General features: G+C 33.5%; 1 protein-coding gene across 1 annotated transcript in view; it reads right to left on the bottom strand.

The window, feature by feature from the left end:
* Window positions 1-1,027: 1,027 nt before the first annotated feature.
* The window catches only part of LOC128235917 (uncharacterized), an 88,092-nt gene continuing 68,831 nt past the window's right edge, over window positions 1,028-20,288 (bottom strand). Inside the window, exons 10-19 of the mRNA XM_052950704.1 lie at window positions 19,367-19,633; window positions 18,483-18,767; window positions 14,677-14,943; window positions 9,599-9,871; window positions 8,244-8,549; window positions 6,194-6,526; window positions 5,245-5,564; window positions 2,318-2,437; window positions 2,098-2,128; window positions 1,028-1,054 (exon numbers count right to left, since the gene is read on the bottom strand). Coding sequence (XP_052806664.1) covers window positions 5,251-5,564; window positions 6,194-6,526; window positions 8,244-8,549; window positions 9,599-9,871; window positions 14,677-14,943; window positions 18,483-18,767; window positions 19,367-19,633 — 2,045 coding nt within the window. The 3' untranslated portion in view covers window positions 1,028-1,054; window positions 2,098-2,128; window positions 2,318-2,437; window positions 5,245-5,250. The remainder of the gene's footprint in view (window positions 1,055-2,097; window positions 2,129-2,317; window positions 2,438-5,244; window positions 5,565-6,193; window positions 6,527-8,243; window positions 8,550-9,598; window positions 9,872-14,676; window positions 14,944-18,482; window positions 18,768-19,366; window positions 19,634-20,288) is intronic.

Below are 20,288 nucleotides of genomic sequence, written 5' to 3'. Positions count from 1 at the left end.
CTGTTTATTGAGACTTGACCAAGTAAGCTAAACTTTTATCAATTTACCTATCTTTCTGTAATATTTTTTTGCAAAACAGTGAAGTAATACAGGGGAATCAATGCCACGGTTTTATCCTTATTATATCCTTTTGTCATTTCAACTTATATAGTTGTCATCTAACAATATTACAGTGTATGCAATCCACTTTAAAGATCGATTGCGTTTCTTATATCTATTTTCATGCTTAACTAAACACTGTTAGGTTAACAAATTGATTGTTAAATTTGCAGAGTAAATATTATGAGAATCAAGGCTGACGACATCTTAGCATAGGAAATCTAATTGTCGATATCGAAACAGATACAGGTATTTCAACCAAAGATCATAAAAATATTCGCGTATATGTAGCTCAATTCTTGGCATATTGCAGAATTGCACTTTATATGTAAGAAATAAAATATGTTGACTTAACATTTCTGAGTACGTGACTGAGTATCTTCACGTTTTGTTTTGTTTAAGGCACAAGATAAACAGTCTGAAAAATTTCGAAAACGAAAAAAATGTTACAGACACGAACTATGTGTGTATGCAATCCACTTTAAGGATCAATATTATATCTTTTTAATGCTTAACTAAACAATATTACGAGAATCAAGGCGGATGACATCTTAGCATAGGAAATCTAATTGTCGATATCGAAAGAGTTACAGGTATTTCAATCAATGATCATCAAAATATTCGCATATATGTAGCTCAATTCTTGGCATATTGCAGAATTGCACTTTATATGTAAGAAATAAAATATGTTGACTTAACATTTCTGAGTACGTGACTGAGTATCTTCACGTTTTGTTTTGTTTAAGGCACAAGATAAACAGTCTGAAGAATTCAGTAAAATGGCCTAATATATTTTCGAAAAAGAAGAAATTGTTTCAGTCATAAACTATGTTCACATAAATAAATAAAAAGCATCAGTCATAGACATATATCTTACCATATTAATAATAAATTAATACAGCCTGAATAACTTACTGTCATCTTCTGTGTACGGTGAGATAAATTCTCCAGTTTTCTGAAATGGAATTTTTCGGCTTGAAAAAAATGTTATGGAAAAATTGATCAAACTGAAGAGACGACAGTAAATTCAATACTAATTTGATCTCTCCATGTGTGCATCAATGAAAGCTGACAGCGTGGTTTCCTATAACTACTTTATAATGACATTTAGTGGCATTCGCAGTAATACATAGTACCATACAGTTGTTTTATTAAAGTGCATGCAATCGAATATGGCTTCCTTTTCGTTGTTTTATAAATAAGCGTTTTGACTCAATACCGTTAAACATTTGTTCGTGTAACACTATAAGATCTACATCAGGCGCGTTGTACTGTTCAACATGTATCCATTTTTCTTATATACAATGTTAGAAAGAACATAGTTAAACAACGCATAAATGGCTACACTGATATTATATACACAAATGCCAAAACATATCTGATTAAGGAATCACATTTACCATTTGTGCTTAAATTTATTCTGTTTGAAACAAGATTAGAGCCTTTCCATCAATATCGTCAGATATTCCGAAAGGTAAATTAACCTTTTACCAATCAAAATCAACTTATGTTCTGCCATGTACAATAGGACAGTTTTGTTTTGGAAGTCCATGTACATCTTTTTGCGTTTTAAGAGCCCATGCTGCCAAGACAAATACTTGGTAGGCTATTTACACTTTACTAATTCCGGAAATGATATTTGCATCTTTATGATAGACATCTTTGGGACTATAAAGGGACCATGTTTTTTTATACAATCAGATAAAACATCAAACGATGATAGTTGTGCGGCAAGTGAAACTGACGTTTAAAGTGATAGTTTTGTGTCGTTCGGTGTCTTAGTATTGTATCTTTAAACGGGGTTTTCGTAAATTTATAGCTACTTGGACTGTCCCTGTTGTATCCATTGCATTATGCTTTTGTTTCTCGTTTTTGTTTCTTATCATGTTTCGTTTTGAAATTGTCACGATATAATAAGTCATGATTGCATGTATTTAAGTTTTATGTCAAACAATATAATTCAGGACCAAGGGACATTGTGAACACCAATTAACTTACTGTCCGTTCGTCAAATCGCTATCATCTTGTCCTAGAATATAAAAAATGATTTGGCAATGAAAATTACTTTGCATGTAATCTAACCTTTACTACAATGGATCAATATAGTATGTATCATAATAATAACTTGTATCTTTATCTTCAAACATTTTTAAAAGTAACATTTACAAAAGAAAACCTTTAAAACAGTGAAAAGTGTTTCGAAATTGCCACAATATACCTTTCTGCGTCTTTCTTTTCCGTAGGAAGATGATAACAACAACAATAACCAGCACAATTACACCTATGCCTCCTCCTGCTGTTCCTCCTATCATAGCCTCGGGTATTGATGTTTGCTTCTCTACAATATTGATAATATTCAGATGAATGTAAAAATAAGATCCATCCATACTAGATTGATTGAATATGGGAAAATCTTGAAATCTGTTTAAGGTCGTAAACATCTGCTGAAGACTAACAAATATTTTACGTGTTATTTTTTATTGACTATGTCTATTTGATATAATGCTCGGTTTTGAAATGAACAGCGTTGAATCCGTGATTAGTTATTGTATAAGACTGTCGAGTTTCATCTCTTCTGATGGAATTGTACGACTTTAAATATTGGTTGGCATTAGATGCACATCTTGATTTACATGACATTGAGCAACCCTGGTATAAATAGTCATAACTCCTAAATACGGATATTGTTAGATACATGGTTACCCTTGACAAACAAATCAACGTTATATTGGGTTCAATTGATTATTTTATTTGAAAACACAAGCTAGGTGAGGCGACTGATACAGTCGGGTCTCGTAGTTTCCGGGTTGTTTTCCGCTTACGGTCATATTTACTTTGTCAAGCTTCATTTACACATTTAGTATGATACAATTAAAAATATACATCAGTTTAAATTATTATTAATATTAATGATTTTTTTTAAAAGTTGAAATGTACACTTGTTAATTAACATTTAGAACATTTTATATTTTTGCCTCGTATCAGCGAACGTTATTAGAAGGAGCGAAAGTTCGTGATTGTTATTAATTTATATTTTGAAACGAAAAATTCTTTCGTACAATTCCCTTCAGGAAAGTACTGTTATCATTGCATACCGTCATATACATGCCATTCAGAATAAAAACATATGTAACAAGTACCAATTTTTTTCACGTTGTTTTCGAAGGATTGTTTGCCAGATTAAATGTATGTTCATCCCTCTTTTAAATAAACAGTACTAAATGGCAGAATATATACATCGAAAATTCGAGTCAATTATGCATAGTAAAATTGGTTAATAAAGTTTGTCCTGGCTCCTGTCTGTGTAGCACTTTTCCAAAGGTGGAGCGCCGGAGCTGACGACCAATATTAAAATGAAACCAACATGGACAAGCCAAGTATTCTAAAATGTCAAAATAAACCCTGATTCGATGCACAAGATAATGGCCCAAACAACAATAAACTAGAGACACAGGCGTATAAACACCACATATTCAAACACTCACACCATAAAATGACCCAACACGCATCAAAATAGCTTTATCGATCAATGATGTATAACCGCCTTAGAACGGTCAGTGAAACATGAGATTACTGGAACATGTGACTACTACTCGGGTTCTAGTTTGTATGGCCATAACATTACACTTGTCCAAACATTTAGCAGTAATTTAAAAAAAAAAAAAGTTAGTCTTTTCCGAGCCAGCATCAATTTGAAAACCATACAGAATAAAGTAATGAATAACATTTATACTGATAAATCAACTTGAAGTACTTACGGACCGTAAACGATAACGCTAACTCAAAATGCAAGATCTTGTAGCCCTTATCCCAAACTAACAACTTCTTTAGAACGCTTCGCTAGGTTCAAATGTTAAGGGCAAAGCTATTAAATGGACTATGCCCTGTATGAATTAGTCGAACTATTGCGGCGCACATGTAGGTAGGCAGAGGCAGCGGACGTCATCTCATTCATGATGCAGACCAGAATTGAAGTGTTTCTTTTTTTAACAAAGCGCCGTTTTGTTATTACTGTACATAATATATATACGACAAGTAGTACCCTTCAAACTGTACCAACAATATATAGGATCACAGGTCGTCACAATTTATTATGTATGCCAATAGACATATATGATGTCAACCTTATTTGTAAATATTGTACCGCAACTCCTGATATAGGTGAACAAGAGTATTCGGACAACATTACGGGCGGGTCGGGACAGTAACGTCTGTAAAGTGCCATGATATTCATTGCCCTAATACAACATCATATTTTACTCATGTGTGGTACCCTGTTTATATCTACCAATATGGGCGGTCCCCTATTAAAATCTACCAAATTGGTTAATGTGTAACCAGTACTCTATTTAACATGCTCTAAATATTTCTGAAAATGTGGCATTTACAAAAGAGATGAGGTACGATTGTGGTTGATATAAGGGGTACATCAAAGGCCTTTGTTGCCAGGACTTGATCTGCTTTGAAGTGGTATGTATCTCTTTTATTTTACTTTCAACAGTAAGTTATATATAATTCATGATACCGTAGAATATATTACGGTCAAGTTGCTATATCATATTTGTTCATACATGTAATGAGTTACAATCAGATACCTTTGGCAGTATTGTATTGCAAATAAACTGCGAGTGATCGGGCGTGTCATGCAACATCTTTCAAACGTTTCTGTGTATATAAGTATTTAAATTTTAGTCGTTATTTATACAACTTCAACATACTCAATACATTCATTTTGCTTATGCTATAACTTGTTTTCAGAGGTAGATAAGCCTTTAACCTCCAGGACTAGCAGTCTTGACATTATACTGTATATTTGCGGGTTTTTTTAGCTTACAAAATGTCGATGCTAACGTTTTAGTTCTTGTAAACTAACAAAACGGTTTATAGCTAAGGATGATTGTGTGTTCAGATGTAATCATTTTTTTCTACCCAAGCGTATTTTCTAACTCGAAAAGAGATAAGGTTTCTCTAGAACACTACAAAATATCCTAAATGTTCCTGGAAATCGTTCCATGCCAATCTTACTGTGAGCTTTTTGTGGGTGCATAGGGGATCAGACATATTAATCATATTATTTTAAAGAATGCTGTATACACTAAAAATAATTATGTATTTATAAAATTCGTGCAGAATTCTTAAGCATACCTTTGTTCACCTCATTGATTTAAATTGCTCTTTGAACTCAACAGGATCAGCAGCTCCAATAACATTAAAAGCCAACAGTCTAGCGGAATATATTCCTGGCACTAGGTTAGTTAAGTGTACTTGAAACCTTCCATTTCCTTTAATATACTTTGCATCTGATTCATTAATTACGGTTTCGTTCTTCCACGAACCATCTGAATTAAGCGACGTCTGCAAAACAAATGTTTGTTCATAACCTCCATTGAACCCTTTGTTCCAATCAAAAGTAACGATGTTGTCCAACGTGGTCAGATTCAGTTCTGTTGGTTGCGACGGCCTGCCTGAAAGTTTAAGGTTCACATCATATGTCTAGTCCTATATCGTCATTTCCGATATTATATAAATCATTTTCCCGTTCATACCAAGGCGATTTGAAATAAATCCGATAATTATCTAGGCACAGCAAATGTACATGTGTTCAGAAAAATATGTGTTAGATATTGATTATAGAAGACTTACATTTTATTCTCAAGTCTGCATATAAATTAAAGAGTCATACGCAGTATTTAGATGTGGTCATTTCACAATTGATAAAGCATTTGTTTAACATTATGTTTTGAGCAATTATTATATAAAAATGGTAAACAGCTGTATGTCACTATTGTGGATTTTAAGAAAGTGTTCGATTTTGAATAAATTTGTAGTCATATTCTTTTTGATTCGGATCAAATGTTAAAATAAGTAATAAGATGGTTTTCAAGAAATGTATAAAAAAAGTAACCATATGCATTAGGTGTCTTTATTTGTTTTAGACGGGTTTCAATTTAAGCTCTAAATTGTTTAGACTGTATAATTATTTATATGCTTATATTGAACAAAGTGGAGCACATGGTGTTCATCTGTCCAATTCTGATAATAAGTATGTTTAACTATATTTACATAGTAATAATAGAAACAATTATGTTCATACTTGTTGCCTTGACATCAATGCTGAAATTTGCCGTGTTAATATCATTGGTTATTTGCATCTTGTATTTCCCAAAATCCTTTTCTGACAAGTCTCTGATAATTATTTCTAGAACGTTTCCAGTGAGTTTGACTCGCTGTCCATAGAACAAAGGATGGACAGACTCATTCCTTATATGCAGAGAACATTTTCCGTTCGTCGAAACTGCTTGTCCATCGTGTCTTAGCACATTGTATGATGTGAACTCAGGAATGCTTATAAACGGAATAGCAATGGTGATGTTTCCTGACGTTTCCCCGGCAAAATTGGTTCCATCAAGGAGGAATCGTGGAGATGCTGCATAAATATAAAACACAGTGTGTATACATGTTTAAATTAAATGATTTTGCCGAGTATAACATACGTAATTTACCGTTATATACCAGTAAAACGGTATTCACTTGAACGATATTCCCAATGACCTATTCAGCCTGTAAGAATTTTAAGATATGTTGTTTCATTTTTGTTCTACCATTTCTACTATCTCTAACAAAAACGAAATTTGACATTTAGAAACATCTAAACATATTTATGTAACAAACTGTTTATTAAATGTATATCTATATACGGCATTGAAGCTTAATTTCGTTTAATGGTACGAAAGAAGTGCAACCTGTTATTATATAATATAATATAATATATACTCGTAAAGCTAATGTATTATGATGATCAAATATGAACAGTGTGTACAGATTACTATCAGCGTTGTCAGTATAACCAGAGATGAAATTATTAAGTAAATATCTTTTCCGTATATTTGGTCTGTCCGAGGCGGTTTTCCCTTTTTTGTACTGTTTTTGTTTAAGCCAGAATTGAGTCCCATATTACTTTTGAATATCTTCTCTGACCAACAATAAGACAAATTCCTGAGGACAAACAATCTCCGACGCAAAACAATCAAAGAAACCGCTGTGTTAAGTTGTTGGCCGCTATCTTCTTGACCGACTCACCTCGCTTATAGAGCAGGGTAATTATTTGACGTCTCGGGTAATGTAACATTGTCTGCAAGAGTACCATTCAGATATCCCCCAAATATAATAGGGTGTACCTAGGCGTTGTAAAACAAACTGTGATAAGATTCCAAACCACGTGTGTTATCGCTATGACCGGTACGAAAGTAATTTAGCTGTAAGTTTATGCTGACAACGGTTAGGAGATTAAGCCCTAAAGGGTCAAGTAATACATGTAGCATGTTTTGCAAATAATCTTATTATCTAGTTAAAATAAAATTTAAATTATTGTTAGCCAAAACGAGTTTTCCTAAGGAAAGTCATTCTCCCAATTAAGGTTTTTACTTACGAGTCCGGCAGCGGAAGTGCCATGACTTCAATTGCAGTGTATAGAAACGTGTTTACATAATTGGTAACTTAAGCTGAATGGCCGCGCACCATATTTAGGCATATTTAGTTGTTTAAAATCGCGTATAATATGGCCGCATACAGTATCAATTACTGTAACAAAGTTTTCTTTGCACATAATATTGTGAATTGACATTTGGTTTGAAATGATCCTATTCTTAGTTCTGTTATGACTAAAATTTGTATTTTTTTATAAAGAAATGTTATTTAAAATTGATATTTAAAATGGTGGAATATACTTTTTAGTCGTACATATTGTTATCTCAAGTATTGCCAAATAAAACCGAAATAAATTGACGTTTTTCAGCAAGAGGATATTTCAGAAAATATGTATGTTGTTTGAGTACTCGTACTCTCTTATAATAAGAAATGCAAACACTGGGCAAACAAGTTTAAAGTTTTAATATGTACCAAACAGTTAAATTAAGTGTCAATATTTGAGTAAATAAACGGTTAAATGGAACTCCTATCTAATTAAAATATGGTGTTGCGTTTTAGCGATTTAGATTAATTAGCTTAACAAAGACATGATGCAAACGGTGAAATACAGCTGCTAGTTTTGTTTATTGTTAATGAAGGAGAAATACCTAGTCATGTAAAAAAAAAACTGTTCTAACATAAGACTATTTTACTCTAAAGACGAAACTCTCATATACCTTGGACCTCAACCTTTCGTGAAACAGTCTGAAGGAGTTGTTTGTTGTGGCCAATAATCCCATTATGAACGTAGCAAGTGTAAACCCCTGTATCCTGAAGTCGGAGAGCGGGGATGTTCACAGATATACTATCCCTCAACCCGGGTCTTCCCACGTGACTGTTTGGGACCACGATATCATTCACTCGCTGCAGAAAGCCTGTGTAGTTGTACACAGCTGGTACACCTGTTGCCTTGCACAGAAGATCAAGAGGAGCATTTTCGTTTAAGAAAGCTGTGGACTGGCTTATTACAACGTCAGGTGAATCTGCAAAATAATACAGAGATGAAGTTTTGATCTTTAAGTATAGCAAAAAGAGTTTGAGCTTTCGTGTATTTTCAATTAATAACAAAATAGAGTTATATTGAAACTTCATTTGCTTTATTAACTAATTAGATTCTCTACAATTGACAAAATCTTTTCGACAATGCCGCATTCATATTATCGATGTACTTTGGTTCTTACATTTCACAAAAGCAAATCAAAGGCGTGCGCATAATTCATGCATGTCCCTGTTTCGAAGCTTATGGCGGCATGTAATGGACAAATGCATCTTTCAACGGATATTAATGACTACAGTAAAACACTTTTACGTATGCATTAATTTTCGAAATGGAAACGCCGCAATGCTACGAACCAAGTTTCCTTTTTAGAAATCATAACATTACGACAAATGAAAGCGTTAAGCGTTTTACAACTACAAAACTAACATTGACAGTTACTTTATGCTTACTCAAAATGCAAGCCCGACGTATGTATCTGCTTGAGCCTTTTACTTTAATTTGTTTCAAAGCCATATGTCATTCTTAAGAGAAAGTTATCATAATAAAACCTGCATTTAGTAATGACCTTGATAAAAGTGCAAAAACCAAATTGTGTTACCAAATACAATAGGCATAATTTCATATTAACAATACAAGGCATTGATAATTTTCTATTTTTTCCTATCAGCCATTTTGACCTTGACCCCATTAACTCCACATGTAATTCAAAGGTATACTTCTACATCAGCTAGCTTTACACTAAGTTATATCACCAAGCAGCAATCATTACTCAAGCTTTAGACTCAGGCTATAGAGCAGATACTGTTGTTGTTTAATTTAGTATCAATGACGCCCCAACTACATCACAAATGAACATTTTTACATGTGCTTCCTACAGCTGTACTAGTAATTGCTTTACTCATGTTTGTATTTTTCAAATATGAACCGAGGAGTCATATATATACATACTAGCAGTGGTTTGATATTTTTTTAAATTGTATGCAACATCAATACAATCATATTCAGACATACATTTTTGATCATTGTACGTACACTGAACAATAAGGGTGAAGTGTTGTTCTGCCTCTCCAGAGAACTGATGTGCTGAGTTTTTGGCCAAGCACTTGTAATCACCGGCGTCGTAGCGATGCGCTATCCGAAACTCAAGAACCGTAGAGGAGCTTACTTGCTGTTTTTTAGTCATGTTAGACCATGTAAAGACACAACCCGGCCAGCAATCTGCTGAACAATAAATGTTTTTGACCGTGTCTCCTTCCGTTACTGTATGTATATGGGGTACGTTCAGTGTCACATCGTCTGGGCCATCTATAGTGGAAGATGTAATGAATATGTTATGATGATTTCTGTCAATGTAGTCAAGCATAAAAAAAATGAAACCAATAAGCTCTGTATTTGTCAGGTGCAAGATGAGAAGAACAATCTTTCCTCATTATATAAAAAATAAATGATGGGATTTCAAAACAACTGTAAACACAACATGACACAATAATGGATCACACATCATTTATAGTATTGCGGCGGTTGTGTTCTGTTTAATGTGCACCTATGTCGTTGACAGTTTTGATATTAGACATTGTGTGGATACCATATACAAGCAGCATTCGTTTCATGTTATAAACAAAATAAAACAGAATATATCGATTTAAAAATTTGTCGTTGTATTATCAAGTTGGACAATACAATTGCTGCGAACATTAGTTGTAGTGTTATTAAACTTACACTTACGACAACGTATTGTACTATGTGATTGAACGACACGTTTTCTTGTCGAAACTAGATACAGTGCATAACACAATTTTAAATTAATTGTTGAAAAAGAATGAATGATAAATTGTTAAATATGTATTTGTATAAAGATGTATCAATGTACTTTGGAACAATACTGTTAACTGTTACAAGCGTTGCAAAGACTTACATCTGACGTCGACAGTAACCGTGTTTGTAGTCTTTGATCGTGTGTCAGGATTGATGGCCTCACATCTGTATGATCCTCTCTTCGATCTGTCGAGTTTTCCAATGGACATGTAGGCGTTATAACTGACGACATTTAATGATACCCCGCTAGTTCTCTGCCAGCGAATATTGCATTCAGGGAAGCAATCAGCAGAACAGGTTATTTCACCAAGTGTGTCACCTTCGTTCTTAATGTAGCGTAGTGTGCTTGGACTCAGCATCAGGGAAGAGGGTCCGTCTAAATGAAAAAAAAAATACTATTTAAATAAATGCATAATGTTGTATACTTCTGTCAATATTATTTATGTATGTGTTTGAGAATGTGTCTTAAGAGACTGTTTCGAAACGTTTTAAGATTTTACAATTAATTTGGTGGTTACGAAAAGAATGATTTATCTAATTTTTCATTTACATACAATAATTTAAAGAATTGTAAAGTATCTAAACTATTACATGTTTTAACTGAACGTCTACATCTAATGTAAGCAACATTCTACACTTCACTCATTACATAAATCATGGTGATATTTTGATGATTTAGGGAAATTTCAAATGCAGTTTTCTATCCTGTCAGTTAAACCAATTGTAGGAGACAATTTTTTAATAAACACTATTCTATTGTTCTTTTCGAACCAAGTACACCATGCAAATGAAAACTGAATCATACCTATAAGTAATTTTTGTCAAACTTTTAATTCGCGAAATTATTTTCTGTTCGGGTCTACCATGCCATAAACCAAAAGTGTAGCCGTTCTAAAATTAAAACTTGAAAGGCCGCGATGCAACAAAACAAGATTTTAGATTGTGCAGTCATGAACTTTTAGCAAATTGAATTGTTGAGTATTTACGCAAATACATACAGTTTCACATTTAATTTCATCCAAAATTCTATTAACTTGAGCTAACTTTAATAATATCGGCTTTAACGACATTGTTCACAACAACCCAAACCATCCCAAGGTATTCCGCATTTGATATAAATAAATATCAATAATCACCACAAAAAGATTATTATTTGAGACAAAACTGATAATCTTCTTTTCAACAGCTACCTTAACCATACGAGCACCAAGTCAATTAAAATTTTAAACCTCCGTATAAGCAACAGTGCATCGCTACATGTTATTCCTATATCAAGTAAATTGACAAATTTTGTTTTTGATGATTAAATGAACACCGAGCTTTCACGTTTAATAAAAAAATGACATCTAGCTGGACTTTACGACTCAAAATGCAATACTAACAAGATTTGTTACATGTGCAGCTATAAACGAATTGGCTTTACGTTCAGATATTCTTTGCTCAAATTATTAAACAGAAACTATCTCGTCGGTAATTTTAGTTATAGTTTCCTAAACATTGACTCAAGTGACATCACGTACAATCTAAATTTGTGTATCCATATAAGCTCTAAATGAACGCTTGTAATATAACAAGTCTTGTCACTATAATTCATTCATCCTGTTTTGAGGTAAGTGAAAACGTGTTTTTCAATAGATAAAATTTTGACCTTGACATTGACCAATGTAGCATAGATGTAGCTTAAAAATATTATACACATGTTATCACTATGCGTATTTTCTTACAAAAAAGATTAAGAAGATCTCGTATCACGATATGTCATTTCGTATTGAATATATTGACGGAAACCATCTGTGTGACGATAAAAAAGCCCGGTCTTTGACTAGCCCCATTCTGATACTCGAGATCGAAACCAACAAGAGCCTTAACAGAATGCAATTAGTCCCGAGCAAACAAACAACCTTCTGGATCAGAAATAGGATTTATTAAAAGAACAAACAAAAACAAACAAAAATGAATGAACTATTCAATCATATTGTTTAGCAATTTCATTTTTTATGGGAACAAATAATGACAAATTACTGCTTTTCTAACAAAACGAACCTCATCACATTTTTGTGTTATTGACGGAAACGGGCCCTAACGCACAAACAAATGCGGAAGTAAATAAATAAATAAACGAAAAGTATCGGCTTGAAAAAAATCACGAAAAAATTCGAATCGATTAACTGATGCATCAGGAGATGGATAAATGGACAATTTATATGTAAATTAAATTCTTGAGTTCTACATTAAAATTCGTGCTTGCTTCGTTTGTTTTCAATCGTCTGCAAATGAAAATACACATCGTATTCCTGCCTTTAGTGATGGACATTTTTATGGTTAAGATACTTGAATTACAGCTATTCTTGCATGATAGTACTGTTTTATATTGAATGTATATATATGTAAAATTTATTATCATGCGATATTCTTAAGAATGAAATTAGAATCGTTTATATTTAACGCTCTTGGTAAACTGCGTTACACTTTTGAGTCATCAAACGCAATTGCTTATATAATAAAATATTTCTTAAAGACTTTGCTGTTAACAATCTGAGTAATTCATTTGCATGATAATCACGTTTGTCAGCTAGGATTGCCTGACAGCAGCTATGGGCAAGTTCAAGGACACGGACCGTCTAACGAATCCTGTATCACCACACTGTACGGAGCTACAGCATGTCAACGTTTGACTTTGCGCAAAACTTATGCCTCCCACACCATAGTCGTCAAATCTGACCTTTGTATTTTGTAATTTCAAGGCAAAATGTCATTTCCAAAGCAATTAAGTACACTTGCTAAATGGACACAAACCGGGTGTTGGCTTCGCATAAAGCAATCTTGTTATGTACGTTTTTGTTCTTGTTTGTGTCGTGAAGTGCGGTTTACATATAAAAGGCATATGCCTCTTTCCCTCATACTCGGCAATTATTCTTTATCAGAAACCAATTGTTTTCAACTGCGACATTATGATCAATAGTCCAATTACCGAATCACAATCTGCTGTCTTTTTCTTTCAAATGAAGCATAAAAGACGATGAATATGGAAACAATTTTAAGTCGTAATAGTATGCTCTATAAACACATGAATGACGTTGTGGTGTTATTTTGAGGTCATCTTTTTATTAAATCATTAACTACTAAATGTCAACCTATTGTGTATAACATAAGGAAAGTTAAGGTAACATTTTTAAAAGATAGGAAACCGATAGGAGTTCGAAAACACCCCTATTCACATGTTTAATGTGAATGTCACTTGAGCATATCGTGTACTTGGTACATTATCCGAAACTTCCGTAATTTTAGTTTAAACATGAACGGTCGTAATATAATTATATTTGGACGAACATGCAATGCGCCATTTTATGTTTGATTTTAATACAAGTCATGACAACAGCAACAAATACAATTCCAGAAATATAGATTGAAAAATATGTTTTCTCGATAGTAAAATGCTACTTATTATGTAAGTGGATGGATAAACAACGCGGGCAAAACATTGATATACATGGAAGAAGAAAACGAAAATGCAACAAAAAGTACGAGAGATAATATATTTAGGGGCTTGAACTCTATCCCTCAGTAAGCCAGCTCTCTGACAAAATAACTGAGCTATCCAAGTATATAAACAATAATTTAAAATTGCTTTATATTGACCTTAACTCGATGTGAAATACTACGTAAACGTTTGGTATTGAGAATTGACGACGGATTAAATATAGCTAAAGCATTGACCGTGTATGCAGCGTGGCAGTTTAAACAGTTTAATCGATATCTATCAATTTAAATTTAAATATATACCAAGATCTTACATTCAACGAAGTTATATAAAAATGAAGTGGGGTGACTATGCAAATATGAGTCATGAACTAAAATAAACTGCTAGTCGATCATAAACATTTTCACTGTTTGTGTTTTCTATATCATCATTTATACGTATGTACATCAACGCTATTAACATTTGACTAACTAATTAATTAATCAAGTAAAGACGATCCTTCACATACATTCTGTTTAAAACTTAATCGCAAATATTTTACACCGTCCTCGATTACAGACGTAACTTTATGTATACCCCACTTGATATAAACTTACAGAATAGAGGCAAAAACACTAAGAACATAACATGTACAAAATATAGTGTTGTCTGTGTTGATAATTTCAAAATAGCATTAATGCATACCCTTCTTTCTGTAAGTGAGTGCAGAAAGAACCCGTAATAATTCACAAAAAACTATAATCTGAGGAAATGTTTGCTTAAGCCAACATGATTGTCATTACAGGAATGTATTGAAAATAAATAATATTCTTACATTTTACAGTGACATTAACTGCTGGTCCACTTCTTGAAAAGGCTGAACCTGGGTTCTTTGCCGTACAAACGTATGATCCGGCCTCTCCTCTCTCAACCTCACCGAGATTAAGCGTGTTATTTGATCTGACCGTCCTTCCTGACCTGGACCACGTGTACACACATGGCGGGTTACAATTGGCATAACAATAAATAACTCCCATCGTAAGTCCTTCTGTCATCGTGTAAGACGTCTGGGATGGATTAATAAACACGGTGTCGGGGCCGTCTGGAGCAAAGATGTTAATACTTATTTAGCATAAATACTTGTATGTATGTTCTGAGCGGGTTTCACAGGGCAGAATAAGTTATTTGCCCAGAGTTTATCACTCTTTCTCTGTGTAGCACGTGGAGATGGGGACAAAAATTACGTTTTCTGGACCTTCTGGAATAACAGTAAAAGCTAAAAGCAAGAGTATTGCGAATACGCACATGGGGAGTTATACGTGGCCAAACACGTTTTAGATCCTTGCAATGAAGTGCTTTAGGTGGACAGAAAGCATAATTATGTCTATAGCGTCTGGATCATTTATATGATTTTTTTTTTATAGAAATGTGTGTTCTATTTATATGGTGGTATCTGTCATTATATTGCTTAGCAATGTCAGTTTACATGGAAACGAATCAATGAACTAATCGATTCATTGATGTATCAGAAAATAAAGAGATGGAGGATTTTGATGTAAGTAAAATTTTATATGAGATATACATAGAAATGCGTGTTTACTATTTATTGTTTTCAATCGTCTGCACATGAAAACACAAATCGTACACCTGACGTTTTTATGGACATGCAATTACCGTTATCGTTGTATCATATTAATGTTTAATCATTGTTTGGCAAATGTAAGTGAACGTTTTAAAGAAATGTTCTTATAAGTTTATAAAGCGTCAACTGTTGGGTAAAACACAGGAATTGAATATGCAATCATATCTTTTTTAATTATTTACGAGTGGAGCTTGATTAGCCTTTACATATAACATGACGTGTACGGTTACAAATACTACTGCTGGCTTTGTTTATTGTGTTTTTATGAAATAGGCCATAGCATGTCATATAAGAATACGTTTTTTATATAGCATTTTTAGAAACTTTAACCGATACTTTGTTTATGCTGACTCCAATTCAACCCCAAAGAAGAAATTTAAATCTGCCTTCCATTTATTTGTTTTATCACCACATTTTAATTGCAATTATTGGTACGAAAATATTCGAACTCACCGAAAATGCCAAACCAAGATACGTTTTAACATACCAATTGCCATTGCTTCACATGGTTAACTCAAGTTATTGGTTTTAAACTATTTTAAATTTCATGTATACGCCACTTTGACCTTGAACACATCAACCCCACATGCCATCACAAGGAATATTTCTACATGAGCTTCCTTTTAATTAAGATATAGGCACTATACTTCATTCTATACTTCATCATCATCATTATCTGCAGCAGCAGCAATATCAGCAGCAGCAGCAACAACAACATCAGCAGCAACAAAAAACAGAACTCAGCAAAAACAACACCACAGCAGTAGCAATATCAAAGTCATGATATGTTTTCAATAGTGTTTGAAGCGGCCGGAAACGGTCATCATATTTATATTCAACACAATTCATTTCATATATTGGTAAAGGTGATTCATTTTCTCCCGTCGATTTCGGGGCTGCAGCTAAGTTCATTTCTATGTATAACACACAACGTCATGTAATAAGTCCAATATCGAAGCAGTACAGTTACAGTGTTGATGAATATCCCCAGAGGACGCCTAGTTAGAATAATTGCGTATGAAATGGTTAAATGCATAACAAGAGTTTCAACGCAATCCTTTACTATTTGAATTGTCACATCTCTTGATAGACCTGCACAAGAGGTCATGCTGACCAACATACATATGAAGTTTCATAAATAATGGAGTCATTCTTTTGACGCTATTTGCGACACAAGAATATTCATAAACGTGTTTACTAAGTGTCATGCGTTTAGGTGCAATTAATTTTGAGCTGCCTCCCACATAAGACATTTCAGAAGTTTTTACTATTAAAAGGGGTATAACTCAGCTCATACTAATGAATACTTTATGTCCAGTTGAATGTGTCTTTGTGCAATACTTGTGAGTCTACCTAAAACATAATATGTTGTAAAGGGACGAGACGTGACGTCACGTAATGGGACGAACATATCCTTGCTTAAATGTTTTATAACACTTCAAGTATATAATGCTTTACTTGTGTATGGTAAGCTGTCTGAAACATTTAGTTATTAGCAATGTTTTAGGAGTTTCAAAAATGAACACAAACGCTATTCTTTACGCAATCAGTTTGCTCAGCATCTTGAACAGAATGTTATGCCTCAACGTGAAAAAATAATGTTGCTTTGCAGTAACGACTTTTAAGAGAAAAAACATCGTGGAATGTAAAATTTCAACTACGAGTGGTGATGTGAGTCGATGTTACCCGAAGTGAATTAGGATGGCAATACCTTACTATAAAGAAACAATAAGTAAGCTGGAAGAAGTTTAATGGTAAAGGGCCAAAACGCTGGTGTTACTTGAATGATTTATCCCTAGGTCAAACTCGGTCAATATTTTTTTCCTCAAACACTGTCACTAAGCAAAGTAATAATAGGATTAAAAATAAGAAAGCTTTTGTATGCACGACAAGTAATACACCAGCTAGATTTAACTGTCACTGGGGACGTTTTCGTTAATATATGTTTCTTATTATCTATCGATCAACCTTGACCGAGCAAGTGTTCCCACAAACACTGTGACTAAGATATGTTTTAAAAATAAAAATTAACAAGTATCAAGGTCCAAGAGGGTTTCAAAACATAGCTATGAAACTTACAAAAAACATCATGCACACACACACAAACCGTCACCAAGAATCGTCAAGATTGGATTATAAATAATTACCGACGCAAAAATGATACCTAAGTGTCGCATTTTGAGGCAACATAATTAATAAATTATATCACCTGCATCGATATTTGATAAGTTTATGCAATAGAGAAAGCCAGACAATAAAACAGTGGGACAGATGCAAGCTAAAGGAGAAGCTCCAAGAAAAACTAATAAATATGGCAACACAGCTTTACAACTGCAACGATCATTTTCGAAAAACGACCCAGAATTACAGTTTGAATAGATTAGTTAAAAATTGATCAACGACAGTTGAAGAAGCAACTATAGTATGAGTCAATGTTTGCCAGAAGATACATATATAGATTTATATCAACATTAAATGTACAATAACAAGGTAATTTAAATATTAAGACATACAGTTGTACAATAATAAATATCAATAAATGACGCCTTTTCATTCAATATCAAATGTTAGGGATATCACAAAAAAATAATTTAAACAACACCCTTATTTCCATTGTTCTCCACAAATATGTGATGAAACAAAAGGAAGGAAAAAGGTTTCTAGCTCCTAATGCCACATATTACTATGGTGTTACACAATATTCGTAGTAGAATTAAGCAATTCAGTATGTAAAATATTTAAACGTTTATATTAGTATCTCATTTTGTCATGCTAGCGAATCTTCGTCTCTATCTACGAACAGTAGTATGATGAAACTTTTCGAAACTATGTGAATACATTAAAATATCATGTGTGTTTTTAAAAAAACTTTTAAAATGTTTTTAAATTCTTAAATGATTGATATTACATGTAAATAAATACTTGTAATTGATTGATGTCGGTATTAAACAAAACGTAATAATTGTTAAAACGCAAATTCTAGCATACATGCAACTTACATCTGACCAAGACGCTCACTATTTCACCATGCTTTGGAACACTTGATATCGAGTTCTGTGCCGTACACATATAGGATCTGGCCTCAAATCTCTTTATCTGACCGATGTTAAGTGTAGCTTTATAGCTAAGCGTAACCCATGGTATGGTCCACGGGTTCCCTGATCCTGACCACGTGTATGTGCAGGCCGGACTACACATAGCAGAACACTTTATAACCAGGTTGTCTCCCTCTGTCAATGTATATGACCTGTAAGCAGGTGACATTAACACCTTGTCGGGACCGTCTGAAACATTGATTTAAAATATGTGTGTTTATTGAATGCTGGGCGACACCTAAAAAATAAAACAAAATCGCAAAATCCACAGAGAATTAAGATGTCTTTCTCTGTCTCCGTGTAGGACATTGTCTGACAGAGATTGGTTGTCAGGACCGTCTATAATATTGATCTAAGTTAGTTTTTTAATAGCAGTTATTGTTCATACCCCCATGGCTGGTTCCACCGGATAAAGCAAGTACATGCAATTAGATACACGCCAAAGTCATAATTTCATCTGAACTGTACAACATAAATTGGTCGAATTAGAAATAAGATGACTCTTTTGGTAACATATAAACATTTTAATAATATGGATAGCAGTATTTGAGCATTTCCAAAAGTTTATGTCAATAACAAGGCTCTTTTAACCGGAGTGAACGATAGCATTGTGTACGCAATCGTTTTACAATGAACCTATATTCCAAGATGGTCTATGGTAAATGGGCAATAGTAACGTTAATATATATATATATATATATAACCTACCATTTCTATACAAAGATGGTATGTGAAACTTTGCCAGCAATAAAAAGTGCTTCATAAATTATCGCTGACAATCAACTTACATGTGACATAGACGCTCACGACTTGCCCATTCGTTGAAACACTTGATCCTGGGTTCCGTGCCGTACAGATATATGATCCATCTTTCCTTCTCTCAATCTTACTGAGTACCAGTGTAGATGTAGAGCTAACTATAACCTTTGATCTCGACCACTTGTACGTACAGGCCGGGTAGCAAGTGGCAGAACACGTTATAGCCGCTAGGTTGTTTCCCTCTGTCACCGTGTAGTTCGCTGTAGCAGGTGACAGAGATACGTTGTCGGGACCGTCTGAAACATCGATTAAACTTTTCAATAAATAGATGTACTTGTTTATACTCTGATCTCGGGTTAATCGTTCAATGCAAAGGGAATATAGATTTTTTTCCATAATAGTCAAACTTTTATCTGTGTTTAAACCAAAACTGGTTTGAAAGCGAATGTAGTTATTTTGTTTATTTTACATAGTTTGTCTTGAGAGCTGCATAACGTTACATTACCGAAAGTAAACTTAAATATTTATAAGCAATCTCTTTCTTTATTGTTTCTGTTAAATCACCATCATTTTACTTGGTATGTTTTGTCCTGTACAGTGGTATGTGTTTAGTAAATGAGTGTTGTCGAATTATCTGTTTTACTGAAATGGAACATTACATAAAAGTACATCTTTATGAAAGACCTAAACTGATAAGCTAAATGCTAATCAATATGCCATTTTAATTTTAAATTATTATTAATCAACTAGTGATAGCGATTATTACAATACAATAATAACTGCATTTTGCATTTCCTGTAAACCTTAATAGTTAAAGTTTACCACGTGAATAACGAATTTTGACACGATTAGCTAGCTGGTCTCCTTGCTATGTATTGGATGGTATATTAAATTGTTTGACCAGTATTGCACCGTAAACCGTGAATAAATCACCGTGCTGATTTAAAGTTT

Source organism: Mya arenaria, chromosome 5 (assembly GCF_026914265.1).
Source record: "Mya arenaria isolate MELC-2E11 chromosome 5, ASM2691426v1".
NCBI lineage: Eukaryota > Metazoa > Mollusca > Bivalvia > Myida > Myidae > Mya > Mya arenaria.
Note: the sequence above shows the minus strand (reverse complement) of the source record. Positions and strands in the feature narration are given on the sequence as shown.